The following is a 15,768-nucleotide window of genomic DNA, read 5'->3' as shown; positions in this document are numbered from 1 at the left end:
CAGAGGAAAACACTGCATCGCCCTCGACCGGGGCCGCACAAAATACTTCACTGGGCCGCAGTTGGACACCCCTGTTATAAAGGGATCTATACAGCTAGGTTGATGTAAGGCATCATTGTCAGTGAGACTGAGCAGATATACTTGGGGCACAGGCCTTCTCAGAATACAATTTATGTCAAGTGTATTTCCTTCTGTGTTACACAGCAGTCTTTGTACCTCATCACGTTTTCATCTGCTTTCATCCTTTTAAAAATTTCCAGCAACTCATGCCCTCATTTACAAGACTGTCAATTTGTCTTTCGGTAGGGTTCTTAATTGCAACAAGGCACAAGTTGGTCAAATTTAAGACATATTATAAAAGGCAGTTAAAGGAAAACATTGTTAAACTCTGTCTAGGATATAAAAAAAATATAGATGTGGTGTGTTTTCCAGTAAAGATATAGGGTTCCTTTTATTAAGTTGCTCTAGCGTTTTTAGCGTGCGCTACGTGCCCAAAACTAACGCCAGCTCAATGGCGGCGTTAGTGTCTAGCAGGCACGTCAATGCAGCGTGCGCTAAGCGTGTGCTAAGACCGTTAGCGCAGCTTAGTAAGAGGAGCCCATAGAATCTGCAGGGGGTGCAGATTGTTGTCACTGAAAAAGGCTCCAAATTTGCACCCTCCCCACGATACCTTTACCACTGTTACTGGCCCCCTTGCACCATTTGGTATGGAGAACTTGAGCTACAAAGATCACCTCAGAAAACTGGGATTATTCACCCTGGAGAAGAAAAGACTGAGAGGGGATCTGATAGAGACTTTTAAAACACTAAAAGGAATCGATAAAATGGAGCAAGCTCACTCACCAGCAGGGGGAAAGGATGGTGAGCAAGTAACAACGTTATTCACATTGTCAAATGTGACTCGGACAAGAGGTCATGGCCTGAAGCTGAGAGGGGACACGGCCAGGACAAATGTCAGAAAGTTCTGCTTCACACAGCGAGTGGTGAATGCCTGGAATGCTCTCCAGGAAGAGATGATGGAGGAAACCAGCATTCTAGGATTTAAGGGAAAATTGGACGCACATCTTCTTGCAGGACATATTGAGGGATACGAGTGAATAAGGTACATTTCATCACGCGCTAACCCCCGCGGCAAGCCAAAAAACTAAGGCCTCGTCAATGGAGGCGTTAGCGACTAGCGCGGCAGGCGGTTGAACGCGCGGTATTCCGCACGTTAACCGCCTACCGCACCTTGATAAAAGGAGCCTTAAGTGACTTGCTCAGAGTCACAAGGAGCTGCAGCAGAATCAAACCAATTTCCCTGGGGTTCTTAGACCACTGCACTAATATTCAAACAATAGTACACATTATAGCAGGGGTAGGGAACTCCGGTCCTCGAGAGCCGTATTCCAGTCGGGTTTTCTGGATTTCCCCAATGAATATGCATGAGATCTATTTGCATGCACTGCTTTCAATGCATATTCATTGGGGAAATCCGGAAAACCCAACTGGAATACGTCTCTCGAGGACCGGAGTTCGCTACCCTGGCATTATAGCATAGTATGCTACCCATAATGTCAACATAATACATATTAAAACATCTTAATAGAAATGGGGACAAGTGGAGGTGAGAAATCTAGACAGATAAGATAGAGTAACTTTGAAGTCAACATTTTAAACCTCAAACAATATAACACTTGCAATTTTTATTTTCCTGTCATCAATACATACATAAACCGCTTGGATCTTTTTTTAGGCTGTTATGCAGTATATAAAGTTTTAAATAAACAATAGTGAACTATTATTCAATAATGCATACTATCAATAGGCACATTATTGAACAATAGTTAATTCTGGCCTGGGTGGAGTGTGCCAGGGCTAAAATTTTAATTTAATTATTTACATCCTGCTTCTATCCTCATAGGGGTTCAGGGCAATGTGCAAATATTATAAAAATATTATAGATGACTAAATAATAATCTTTTTCTAGCACAGCAAAATTCCTAAATATCCCAAAAGGTAAAACCAATGCAAGAGCTGAAATTATCCTACGAATACAATAATTTCATGATTTCATCCTTGGTACAACAATTTCAGTAAGCTTCAGAAAATCATTCATCATCTTAAATTCGTCTGGTCTAACTACTGGTTAAATAACCAAGTTTTAATAGATTTTTTGCATTTAAAATATTATCCTCTAGTTAAAGACCTTAAGGTGATTTATTCTATAACCTGGGGCAAGGGTGTATACCTTTAAATGAATTATTTCTAACTGTATTTAGGGCTTCTTTTACAAAGCCACGGCAGTGCTCCTCCTGTGGCAGCACTTCTCTCATGGCAAAAGCACCAAAGCCCATTCAATTTTTATGGACTTCGGTGCATTTGCTGCAGGAGAAGTGCTACCACGGCTTTGTAAAAAGGGCCCTTAACTTCCCTTCTTTGGGAGAAAAAAACTCAACTAGAATATTCTTCACCAATCACAATGCCTGTTTTGGGCCACACACTTTCATCAACTTGGTACCATGACCCTAAATTATTTTGTGAGTAATAGTCAAAAGCTTACATTTTAAATGAAATACCGTATTTTCACGTAGATAACGCGCACCCGTGTATAAAGCGCACACGAGTATAGCGCGCGGAAAACACAAATTTATGTACAGAAATTTTTATATACCGTGCACACCCGTATACCGCGCATGCTGCCCGACTCTCCCGTCGCCGCCCGACTCTCCTTTCACCCGCCCCGACTCTCCTCTGGCCACCCCGACTCTCCTTTTGCCCGCCCTGACTTTCCTCACCCCCTTGAAGTCCTGTCCCCACCCTGAAAGCCTGATGCCCCCCCCCGACGTCCGATTCACTCCCCACGCAGGACCGCTCACACCCCCACCCGAAGGACCGATCGCACGCACTCCCACCCGCACCCACACCCGCACCCCTACCCTGAAGGACCGTTCGCACCCCCACAGTCTCCCGACCCCCCCCCCCCCATCATGTAGAAGCTCCTACCGGTGTCGTGCTGCTTTCTCTTGGTGGTCCCGGCCCTTCCGTGAGCCCTGCGCCTGCGCTGCTTCCTCTTCCAGCGGTTCGCCTTTTCTCTAACGTCAAGCCCTCTTGCCCCGCCGACTCCCCGACTCCCCGACACGATCGGGGCAAGAGGGAGCTCAAGCCCTCTTGCCCCATCCAACCGCGGCACCCCCGACATGATCGGGGCAAGAGGGATCTCAAGCCCTCTTGCCCCAGCCAACCGCGGCACCACCAACACGATCGGGGCAAGAGGAAGCTCAAGCCCTCTTCCCCCCCGACTCCCCGACACGATCGTGGCAAAAGGGAGCCCAAGCCCTCTTGCCCCGCCAACTCCCCAACTCCCCGACAATATTGGGCCAGGAGGGAGCCCAAGCCCTCCTGGCTCTGGCGACCCCCCCCCCGCTAGTTGTTCGGGCCAGGAGGGAGCCCAAGTCCTCCTGGCCCTGGCGACCCCCATCCGCTAGTTGTTTGGGCCAGGAGGGAGCCCAAACCCTCCTGGCCACGGCGACCCCCTACCCCCACCCCGCACTACATTACGGGTAGGAGGGATCTCAGGCCCTCCTGCCCTCGACGCAAACCCCCCTCCCCCCAACGACCGCACCCCCCAAGAACCTCCGATCGCCCCCCCAGCCGACCCGCGACCCCCCTGGCCGACCCCCACGACACCCCCACCCCCCTTCTCCGTACCTTTGTGTAGTTGGCCAGACAGACGGGAGCCAAATCCGCCTGTCCGGCAGGCAGCCAACGACGGAATGAGGCCGGATTGGCCCATCCGTCCCAAAGCTCCGCCTACTGGTGGGGCCTAAGGCACCTGGGCCAATCAGAATAGGCCCGGGAGCCTTAGGTCCCTCCTGGGGGCAGGGCCTGAGGCACATGGGCCCAACCCGACCATGTGCCCAAGGCCCCGCCCCCAGGAGGGACCTTAAGGCTCCCGGGCCTATTCTGATTAGCCCTGGCGCCTTAGGCCCCACCAGTAGGCGGAGCTTTGGGATGGATGGGCCAATCCAGCCTCATTCTGTCGTTGGCTGCCTGCCGGACAGGCGGGTTTGGCTCCCGTCTGTCCGGCCAACTACACAAAGGTACGGGGAAGGGGGGGCGCAGGGCTCACAGAAGGGCCGGGACCACCAAGAGGAAGCAGCAGGACACCGGTAGGAGCTTCTACATGATACGGGGGGGGGTCGGGAGGCTGTGGGGGTGCGAGCGGTCCTTCAGGGTGGGGGTGCGGGTGCGGGTGGGAGTGCGGGTGCGTGCAAGCATTCCTTCTGGGTGGGGGTGCGAGCGGTCCTGCAGGGGGGTGAATCGGATGTCGGGGGGGAACTATGTAAAAAAAAATTTGTACAACGCGCTCACGCGTATAACGCGCAAGGTTATGCACGGTTTGTAAAATCATGTATAACGTGCGCGTTATATGCGTGAAAATACGGTAATATTGGCAACCAATGCAGATCTTTAAACAGTAGAGATGCTCTCTTCCATTTATGGACCCCTCCCCCAAATCAGTTTTACTGCAGTGTTAAGTATCATTTGTAATGTTTATGTTTATGAGGGGCTGTTGAAAAGTTCTCAGCTCAATTAAGAGAATGATGTGGAGCCATGAAACTTACAAGTTATTCCACACTTTTCTTGTTACCTTTTGTTTCAATGATATGAAATGAAACGAAAAGTGTCAAGAAAAGTGTGGAAAAATTGTAAGTTTCATGGTTTTAAATCATTTTCTTCTTGGTTGAGCTGAGACCTTTTCAGTAGCCCCTTGTTTTATAAGACATAATATACCACTTTTCATAGTATACAGTATATCATAGTTGTTTACAATCCTATTAAATAAAAGAAACAAGAAAGTGATTGAGAGAGGAAGAAAAGGCTAACAATAATGTCCACCTAACTTCATCCACAGACTTCAGTTCCCATTGCACCCTGGGAAAGAAAGCCTTAATACTCTCTTGAATTTAGATAGAGATGTTTCATGTTGAAGATCTTTTAGGATTGAATTTCATATCAGAAGGATAAGAATATAAAAGCCAAGTCATGTATTAGTTACAAGTACTCAAGAAGTATCATAAGTAAGTTTTCATTACATAAACACAGAAGATGAGGGCCTGGTGAATTAGTACATTAAAGAAGGAAGCAGGCTGACTTTTCTACTTTGCCTTAACTGTCATATCCAATATCTTAAATTTTATTCTATAAGTTATGAGCAGCCAGTGATATCCTACAAACAGTAGAATAACATGATTATCCATAGGGCCTGCATTATGAAAAAGATTTAGGGCAGGATTCTGGACTAATAGCAATCTTTTGAGATCAGCTTGCCATACTTGATTATAGAGAGAATTACAGTAGTCTAGACTAGAGAGTGATGCGGGGACAAATTCATTCATGTCCCTGCATTGTCATTCCCATCTCCTCCCCATCCCTCACATGAAGTGTATATTTCATTCCCATCCCCGCAGTCTTAATTTTCTTCCCTGCGTCTCACTCCTCAAAACAGAAATTTGACAAGCTTAAGGCATTGCAAATAAATATTTTGTGGTAAATTCTGTATAGGATGCTGGTTTCTGAAGCCGCCTAAGAAGTATCTGAGAATCGCACACCGGCGTCCTCTACGGAATCATGTCTGCCCTAAGGGACAGACATTCAACCCAACCTAACTAGCCAGATTCTTTAATCGGTGCCAATATCACAGGTGCTGGTTATAAAATCGCGCCTGATCCCTTCCCATCAGCTGATCACACCAAGGGAATTTCCCTGGAGGGATGGAGGGTACCCACTCCCTCTCGCTGCCACCCCTGACCCCCCCCAACACTGTCCACAGCAGGATGGATGCCAACTCCCTCTCACCGTGAGCAAGGGACATCGACGCCTCTTGAAAGCTCAAGGTTTGAAAAATAATAAAACATGCAAAATGACACCAGCGCAAGATTTTAAAAATTATAATTAAGATTTATTGAGTTATTGTTTCTATTTTTCCATTATGAAATTCAAAAGAATAAAGCATAATTGCTTGCATTAACAGTTGCGCTAATGGGAGATTGTTATAGTTGCCAAATGCTGGCCTTCTGATAACAAGCTCACCTCAGGATCTCATGACCCTCTATTATATACTTTTGGCTCAGTGACATCATCAGTCTCTCAACCAATAACAATTAACAAAAGAGGTGTTTCCAATTAGACAAAGACAAAAGTTTCAGAAAAGTACATTTGTTTGCTTATAGTCATTTCTGAATATAAATCATAATTTTCACAAAGTATATTAAGAGAAATTATTTGTTAAAAAGATGCTGAAATGTTCTCAGCCCTTCCATGCTGAAAAGTTGTCAGTCTTAGAGGAAAAAACTCTCCCTAAGCTGCCAGGTTATGGATCTGCACACAGAAACCTTAGCCTGGAGGAGGAGGGGCTGGTTCCCCCTCTCTATGCTAGAGACTGTTAATTATGTCCAGATGTTGTGCCCTTTAAATTTCTTTAGGTTGCAAATATATATATATTATGTTCTTCTACCAATTCTTTTGTTCAATACACAGCCATACACTCACTCCAGTCATATTTGCTTGATTCATATTTGCTTTGCCAAGCCTTCATTCATAATTTTCATTCATAACTATATTTAATTCCTGTTATATCTTAGTTTGGGACACATTATCTTCCTAACTAGTCTAAAGCACATGTGGTATTAATTAACACCACATGCTGGGAGCGAGAAAACTAAACAAAGAAAAACAAAGAGGACAAAGAAGACAGAAACTAGTCACTGGCACAAAATGGTGTCCAAAGACAGAGCAGATATAGCAAAACAAAGAACCCAAAATGGATTCCATGTATCCTTTATGATTTCCTCCATGATCTAGCCTAACAGCAAAGTACACAAAAAGAACACCATTCTTTCCCTTATATTAATTTGTAGTGTGTTTTTCTGGCTTTAGCTACATTTACATTTAGATTTTTATTCACCCTTTCTTCATACGCTTCCATTGGGTGTGGCCTTAACTAACACATATGTTTGTATCTAACTAGAATTACCCAGAATCATACGAAAAACAGGCACTTTTGTAGAAAAACTCCACAAAAATACTGCACTATCATCCATTACCATCCCATAAACATCACCCCCTACTGGCCATGAGCCACTACTCCTCAACCGCCACCCATGAACCACTAACACTGCTCATGGCAGGAAGGATGCCCATTCCCTCCTGTCACCAGCTCCATCAATCCCTCGAACTCCCAACACTCCCCAACATTCCCCGACATTCTCTAACACCCACCCGACACTCCCCAACATCCCCAACACCCACTCAACATTCTGGGAGTGGCCTTTAGCATTTGGTCAATCAGAGTCTTAGGCCACTCCCAGTGCATCTCAGAATGCACTGGGAAGGAGGCCTAAGACCCCAATTGATCCAGGTGCCTAAGGTCCTTCCTAAGGGGGGGCCTTAGACATCTCAGCCAATCAGGTCCCTCCCCAGTGCATCCCAGAATGCATTGGGAAGGGGAAGGTCTGCCATTTTAGAAGAGGCGGGCCTCCAGCAGGAGGGTGTGGGCATCCCTCTTGCTTGCCATCTCCTAAAGGCATGGTGATTTTGGGAGGTGTCAGAGGGGATGTTGAGGTGTGATGGAGTGTTGGGGATGTTGGATGAGTGTTAGGGGACTGTTTCGGGAGTCCGGGTGGCTTTTTAATTTTGCAACTTTTCTCCGGAGAAACCGGACATCTAGTATCTCTAAGCAGCTCGGGCACCTATTGGGAGTCCTCCTTCCCCCACCCCCACCTTGCAGGATCCAGTGCTTGCTCACTCGGAACTGCTGCAACTCTTAATTCCATCGGTAGTGTGACTGATGCTGTCATCTGTGACCCCAGAAGCTCCTCCTCTGCTGCTGCTTCCTGTCCATGCACAAGCGGAAAGCAGTAGCAGAAAGAAAGCTTCTGAGTTGCCGAAGGCAGCATGTTTACTTCATTCATGCTGCCAACGGCCCAAAGAGTTACAGCAGCGCCGGGTGAGCAAGCACTGGATCCCGGGAGGGTGAAAGAGTTGCTGGACCGCAGGGATGGGGAGATAAAGGAAGGAAAGATACCAGACCTCCAGGGGAGGGAAGGGATAGATAAAGATGCCAGACCATGTAAGAAAGGAAAGGGAAGGAGAGAGATGTCAGACCACTGGGTAGGGAAGAGGGGGAAGAAGAGAGAGATGTCAGACCAGGGAAAGGAAGAAAAAGAGAGGGATTCCAGACTACGGCAGGGGGAGGGGAAGAGAAAGACAGAGTTCGGGGAAGAAAAGATGAGACTTTGGGGCGGGGCTGGGGGGAAGAAAGGGGTGGGGCTGGAGGTAGAACAAGGCGAGGCTGGGGGCAGAACAAGGCGGGGCCATGTGTGCGGGTTTTTGCATCTCAAAATAAGGTAACCCTTTGCTGTGCTTAACTCAGTATCCTAGTTCTCCTCCTGTGAGACACCGCTGCCTATCCCCATGGCTTCCGCAGTCTCTGACTGTGTGCCTCTTAGTCGTGTGAGTTTCTATTCCTTTTGCCTCTCCCCTTCTAACCAGGCTGCCCACTTGTTTAAGGAGTGTGTGCCCCACCCCAAATTTCTAGGCTATGGGGCAAGATTCTGGGTTCATGGGCTCCCTCTCTGGTCAAGAAGTGTACAGTTCCTGTTTAGCTTGGGCTTTACCTTATCTGTGCTTTGAGAGTACCCCACCCCCCAGGGCAGGATTAATCAATAGGCCAAGTAGGCACGTGCCTAGGGCCCGAAATGATCAGGGGGGCCTGATGAAGGAGGGCATCAACATTGTTTTTTCCAAATGGCGATAGGCCCCTCCAGCATCGATCGGCAATGCGGGCCCCCCCCCCATCGACGGAAATTAAGACAGGCAAGCAACGCGGGTAAGAAAGGCAACGGGAACTGTAATTGTGCAAGCAGTGCTGCTTGCCCAAAGCTTCCCTCTGATGCAGCTTCCTGTTTCCGCCTGGGCGCATGGTGGGGCGGGGCAGGGCATGGGGCCAGTGTACTTGTGTGCCTAGGGGCCCTCAACAAATTAATCCTGCCCTGCCACCCCCACATGTGTTCCTACACTTTAACACTGGGAAGATTAGGGCACTTAGAAGGATAGAAGGCTGGTTTATGGGTCTTGTGCTTTACTTTCTCATCCTGGGCCACCTCATTCTCAGTATCTCAGTATGCATGGCACGGTCTGTGGGTCACAATATATATACAGGGAAATTAAAATGAATGCCATATTCTGCATGCTTTTACTTATTCATATGTAGTTTATAGCTACTCTGAATATCTTCCATTGTTATTCTTGTTCTTCCTGTATTGCCATTTTGCTGATTGTGCTATATTGTCTGGGCCATTTGCCATTCTCAATACAAATATATTAAAATATATATATATTTTATACAAAAAAAAATAAATTTGAGATACTGGATGATTAGTGCAGCTTAAAAAAGAATACTGCTCCCCTCCTGTATGAGCACCACTCTTTAAAAAATGGGACAGTACTTCTGTTACTGATGGTTTTATGCACACTGTATGCACTCCAGGGAATTATGTATTAAAAAAAAAAATCAAAACAATGTACATGAAATCAACATTTTGAACAGAATAATATTTGCAGTATTCTGGAAATGTATGGGGATATTTTAATACTTAGCTTTCCAGTCCAATATCTTCCTGTTGGCCATGTAAACAGTGATATTTCAGCAGTAGTAACCAAAAATCCTGAGGTTATTAGCAACCATAAACCATAGTGTTTTTGGTAGGTTGCCAAATGGCCACCAGGCTTCAGTTCTGCTAGCCTGTAGTAAGGGGCTAAGTTACCAAAGATTAGGTATGGCTAATATGTGATATCTGTATTACCTGTACCTAATTGAGCTGCAGGCTGAGAACCAGAGATGTCACTATTGCTCCTTGAAATCTTGGACAAGTCACTCAACCATCCATTGAATCAGGTACAAAACTTAAATTATAAGCCATCCAGGATGATGAAAATATCTTCTGTACCTGAATGAAACTTGCCTTAAACTGTTGCTGAGAAAGGTGTGATCTAAATCCAAATCCCAAATCCAGTAACAGGCATACTGTGAAGCAATACAGATTCAGAACACTACAAATGTCACCCAGGACTTGAAGAGAAATTCTACCATACCATAATAGCAGTAACAACCATGAGTCCCATAAAAAGGACCTACTTAGGAAAACACATAACCAAACAACACAATACGTACTAGAACATCGATAAACCTATTGGAAAACTAAATAAGCCAAATTAGTAGAGATCCATCCTGCACAGTTAATGCTAACAGAAAACCGTGCAGGTCTGGCTCTCTCTGAAATCACTTCCAGGTCATGGGGCCAGAAAGTGACATCAGAGGGAAAGCCAACGTCAACATGAGCAGCAGGCCGGAGAACCTTCTCACACTGGCGAAGATTTAAAGAGGTACTGGGGGGGGGGGAGGGGGCGGGTAGGGAGGGCACAAATGTGGTATGGGGGAATAGAAGAAATGGGGGGCAGAGTGGAGGGCATGGAAGGAGCAAGGAGAGTGGATAGGAGGGTGCAGGTATGCCACTGCTCTGGGCAACTCCTATCCTTGCTATGCCACTGTTCTTATTATTACTTTGTATTTATTGAAAGTTCTTTTTATTTAGATTAGCTAGTTTGTATTGCATAGTTCTATGGTACGATGATGTTCTAAGCTGTAACAGTGGCGTACCAAGAGAGGGGTGGGGGAGGCGTATGTCCCAGGTGCACACTTCAAGGGGGTGCACAGCCGGCCAGGTCTGGAAGCTCTCGCGCTGCTGAAAAGGGCATCTCAGCGCGGCTGCCGACTCTGCTCTGAAATATGAGTCGGCAGCTGCACTGAAATGCAGCAAGGTCCCACGATGACTACTTCTGCTGCCTCTGCTCCGGAAGAGATAAGTGATGTTGGGGGGAGAGGGGGTGAACCGGCAGCTGTAGTCATCACAGGACCTTGCTGCAAATCGCTGCGGCTGCCGGCCCAGCCCCCCTCCAACGTCACTTACCTCTTCCGGAGCAGAGGCAGCAGAAGTAGTCATCGCGGGACTTTGCTGATTTCGATGGAGAGATGGTAGAAGGAGAAAAAGGGGGTCAGGATGGTATGGAAGGGTGAAGGGAGAGAAATGGGGTCAGGATGGTATGGAAACGTGGTGAAGGGTGAAAAAGGGGGTCAGGATCGTATGGAAGGGTGATGAAGGGAGAGAAATGGGGTCAGGATGGTAAGGAAGGTTGTGGAGGGTGAAAAAGGGGGTCAGGGTGGTATGGAAGGGTTTAGAGGGTGAGAAAGGGGTCAGGATAGTATGGAAGCGTGGTGAAGGGTAAGAAAGGGGGTCAGGGTGGTATGGAAGGGTGTGGAGGGTAAGAAAGGGGGGTCAGGGTGGTATGGAAGCGTGGTGAAGAATGAGAAAGGAGGTCAAGGTGGTATGGAAGCATGGTAAAGGGTGAGAAAGGGGGTCAGGGTGGTATGGAAGGGTGGTGAAGGGAGTGAAATGGGGTCAGGATGGTAAGGAAGGGTGTGGAGGGCGAGAAAGGGAGTCAAGGTGATATGGAAGGGTTTAGAGGGTGAGAAAGGGGTCAGGGTGGTATGGAAGTGTGGTGAAGGGTAAGAAAGGGGGTCATGATGGTAAGGAAGGGTGTGGAGGGTGTGGAGGGTGGGAAAGGGGGTCAGGGTGGTATGGAAGCATGGTGAAGGGTGAGAAAGGGGGCAGATGCTGATAGAAGTGGGGGGAAGGGAGAGGAGAGAATGAAATGCCAGACCATGGGGGTGTGGGAGAGGGAAGAAGAGGAGAGAGATGCCAGACCATTGGAGGAGGGAAGGGAAGAAGATTGATGCCAGACCAATGGGGGTGAAGGGAGAGATGGAAGGGGGAGGCATAAAGTTTCTGGAAGGGGAATAGAAGGAGAGAAGATGCCATATTGAAGGGGCAGAGAGAGGGTAGACAGTGGATGAAAGGAAGAGAGTGACAAGAAGATGAGGAAAACAGAAACCAGAGAAGACAAGGTAGAAAAAAATTCTATTTATTTATTTTTTTTGCTTTAGGGGAGATGCATCGCTGTTTCTGTGGTGTTGCATTGTACGCAGAGTCCAGCTTCTTGGTGCTTCAGTTTAACCTTTGTCTACGTATATTTATTCTATCTCCCCATTTACAAAACTGAAAAGAGCGTTTTTTAGCGTTGGCTGTTACCACCATGGCTAATAACCACACTACAGTTTTGTAAAAGGGGGAGGGATTAGTTTGTGATTACATACTAGGCGAAGGTGTTTTCTGTGTTCTGTGTGTTCAAAAGACATGGTTTTTTGTTAGGATTGATCTGTACTGGTCTTGCTTGTTTAGTTTTACAATGGGTGTATTGATGTTGTACTGCTCACTGCAGTATGTAAGATGCTGCCTTTTCCTAGGTACACTCTTGTGTGACGTGTGGATTGTTACTAAAAATCATGTTTTTCATACAGATAGGGTGGGGGTGGTGGTGTCAGAAAATGATGGGCCCTGGATGTCACCTATGCTAGGTATGCCACTGAGCTGTAACTACATTATTGTTATTTGGTTAAAGCCACATTGTTAGTTTTTTTAGTGATATAATTTTGATACTTTTTTGACTTGTACATCACTATCAGCTGTGAGATGTTCAACTACTACTACTAATCATTTCTATAGCGCTACTAGATATACACAGAATTGTATCTCCCCCCCCCCCCTTTATATCAAGCAGTGCTGCCGAGCAGTTGAAGCTAAATGCCGATCTGCTTATAGGAATAGAATTGGAGGCTCAGCATTTAGCTTGCACTGCTTGTCAGCGTAGCTTGATACAAGGGGGAGTCTATGCAGGTACTTTCTCTGTCCCTGGGGCTCATAACCTGAGTGTTTGTACCTGGGGCAATGGAAGGTTAAGTGACTTGCCCAGGATTAGAATAAATTGCAGTGGAAAATGAACCCAGTTCCCCAGGATCTCAGTCTGCTGCACTAGGCCAGTGTTCTTCAACTGCCGGTCCGCAGACCGGTGCCGGTCTTCAGGGCCGGCACGTGCATCAGGCCCGAGACAGTGTTCTTCAGCCACCAGACCGATCGATGCGGTGTAATCTTCGCGGGGCTCCCTCTTCTTCACTGACGCAGTGCACAAAAGCATGGGCAGCGGCTCGTACGCGCATCTCGCGCCTGAACCAGAAACCTTCTCTCTGACTTCACAATGTCAGAGGGAAGGCTTCCGGTTCAGGCACGGGACACGTGAGGAGCCACTGCCCGCGCTTTAGTGCACTGTGTCAGTGAAGAAGAGGGAGTCGGCCCAAAGATAACACCTGGGGTGGCATAAAACAGCCAGAAGTTAAGGCACAGCATGGAGGGAGGGAGACAACAAAGGTAGGGGGAATGGTTTTATTTTTAATTTAGTGATTGAACTGTATAATCTGGGTTTGTATAATTTGTGTTCTGGTAGGAATTAATGTTGAGAAGCATATGTACAGTGTGCTTTGTGTAGTTTAATTTTATGGTTAACCATTATGTGTTAATAAGATAATATTGTGGGTGTATATGAAAAATGAATAGAAAAATAGTGTTCCAATTAGTACTATTATGGGGGCGGGGTCTGGGACAGAGATTGGGTGGAGATGGGCGGGGTCTGGCTCACAACTTAACCCAGCGTTCTTCAACTACCAAGCCGCGGACCGGTGCTGGTCCACAAAATAATTCTTTTATTTCCGCCGGTCCATAGATGTCAAAAGTTGAAGAACACTGCACTAGACCAATAGGCTACTCCTCACATACTGACTTCTTATAAAAGGAATAATGAAGTGCTTGCCGAAAAAAAACACAATGTTTATAATATATTGTGAAGGACAATTTTAAAAATGATCTAACAAATTAAAGAGCAGTAAAAACAGACTGAGACAGGTTGTTAGAGCCAAAATGTGACCGACATTGGGAAGAGGTGACTAAAATCTCAGACCCAAAATATTGAGAATGGCCGACTTTTTTTCATGTCATGCGTCCATAAGAAGCCTGCAAAGTTAAATGCTTGAACTTTTGTCACTTTTTAAAAAACATTTTCACATAGAAGAATAGGTTTTGGACTTTTTTATTACAAATTGTTTGTTCTAACAGAATTAATTAAAACTTCATTTATTTTTTGGTGAATTTAGTTACCTTTTCCTAGACACAGTCACAAATATGCACAGCTATGATTTTAAAATCTACATATATATATTTTCAAATGCAGAGTCAATCCAACAAAAATACCAGGGGTAAGTTCCATAGACACTATGAAGGGATGCTGAAAAGTTCTCAGCCTAATCAACCAACTTCCTAAATTCTGAGCGTTATTTTGCCATTGTAGCTGAGAAGAGTGTTATCTTATTTTGTTAAGTTCCAATTTGAAGAAACAAAATTCTCTGTTTTGACATTGTTTCAGATCATTGACTGAAACATATCCACATCATTCTCTTCTGGGTTGGGCTGAGAACTTTTCAGCACCCCTTCGTATTGCCCCAGGGTACTGTTGCTAATTTTAAATGGGGAAAGTATCTATGTAGTTGTTCTTTAAAAACTGGCTACAAATTCTGTGAGTACAAACCCCCTCCTTTACTCAAGTGTAGCACGTGTTGTAGCGCCGACAGCGACAGTAACTGCTCCGACGCTCATAGAATTCCTATGCGTTGGTAAAGGAAGGGGGAAAATTACTCAAGAATATTGATCTATTGGCATCAGACATGATCGGAGAGTATTACCACTGCTCATTGCCCTGTAGTGTTCAAAGTGGAGATCATCCAAAAAACAAGTAAAGCGTATTTATTATCAAAGCCAACTTTCCCGTGACACACTGAATATGTGAGCCAAACCTTTTAAACACAGAATACAATTATTTTATTTGTCAAAATGGGTGATTATGTTTGCTGGAAATTTCCCTAACTCAACACTTTGGGTGAATCAAGCCCTTCGTGTCTACTTAGAGTTTCAGCTAGGACACAACATTCATACAGAATTGTGAAGCAAAACAAAGTGCTCTCCCTTTCTTTTGGCATCTGGGTAATTGATTCATCCCCTATCATTTCCCATTCCCTCTCGACTGCATTTCCTTCTTCCCAAAGACAAACCTTTTGCTCCCTGAAGGTCTAGGCTCTTGGTCCATCTCATCATTTTTTTTTCCCGAGGTTAACTTTTCAGCACTATCCAAGAGGGCACTCAGCGCCACTCTCCTGAAGACATTCCCATGGGCCTCCTTGATGAACTGTACCAATTGTCTGATGTCACAATACAGCCCCTGTATGGAAAACAAGATTATGACAAAAAGAACTTTGATGTACTGAAGCTACACAGTATAGACAAAGAAGGGAAAAATCTATTCTAGTTACGCAGCAGGATTGGGGGAAGATTTGGAAAACCATATCTGAACTTCTTGATATAATAGAACCCCTATCTTATCAAATAATTATTATTATCTTAACAAATAATTATAAATATTATTCCATGTGAGATGGGATTGAAAATGGAGTTAGACATTTATAAGGCACAGTTGTTAAAACCCTAATGATTGCTATTAAAATAATACTTTCTAATTGGAAAGATTTTTAAAAATTCGATTATGTGGAGCGTTGCCTGCTACATCATGCACACCAACAGAGAAGTTGCAGACTCCAGTCAAATATGGGAAAGGGGACCAGTTACAAACAATGTAACAGGAGTGATAAAATGCAAGTGTTGAACTGAAGAAAAATCACTCCGTGGACCTGTTCAAAGTATTATATGGATGATATAACAGAGTTCACAG

At 45.6% G+C, this 15,768-nt stretch overlaps 1 protein-coding gene across 1 annotated transcript in view; it reads right to left on the bottom strand.

Moving 5' to 3' along the window:
• Positions 1–15,768, bottom strand: part of UNC80 (unc-80 homolog, NALCN channel complex subunit) — a 392,207-nt gene that overhangs the window by 296,685 nt on the left and 79,754 nt on the right. The window contains 1 exon segment of the mRNA XM_033945805.1: positions 15,095–15,261. Within this exon segment, the coding sequence (XP_033801696.1) occupies positions 15,095–15,261 (167 nt within the window).

Source organism: Geotrypetes seraphini, chromosome 5 (assembly GCF_902459505.1).
Source record: "Geotrypetes seraphini chromosome 5, aGeoSer1.1, whole genome shotgun sequence".
NCBI lineage: Eukaryota > Metazoa > Chordata > Amphibia > Gymnophiona > Dermophiidae > Geotrypetes > Geotrypetes seraphini.
This window is presented reverse-complemented; position numbering and strand designations above follow the sequence as displayed.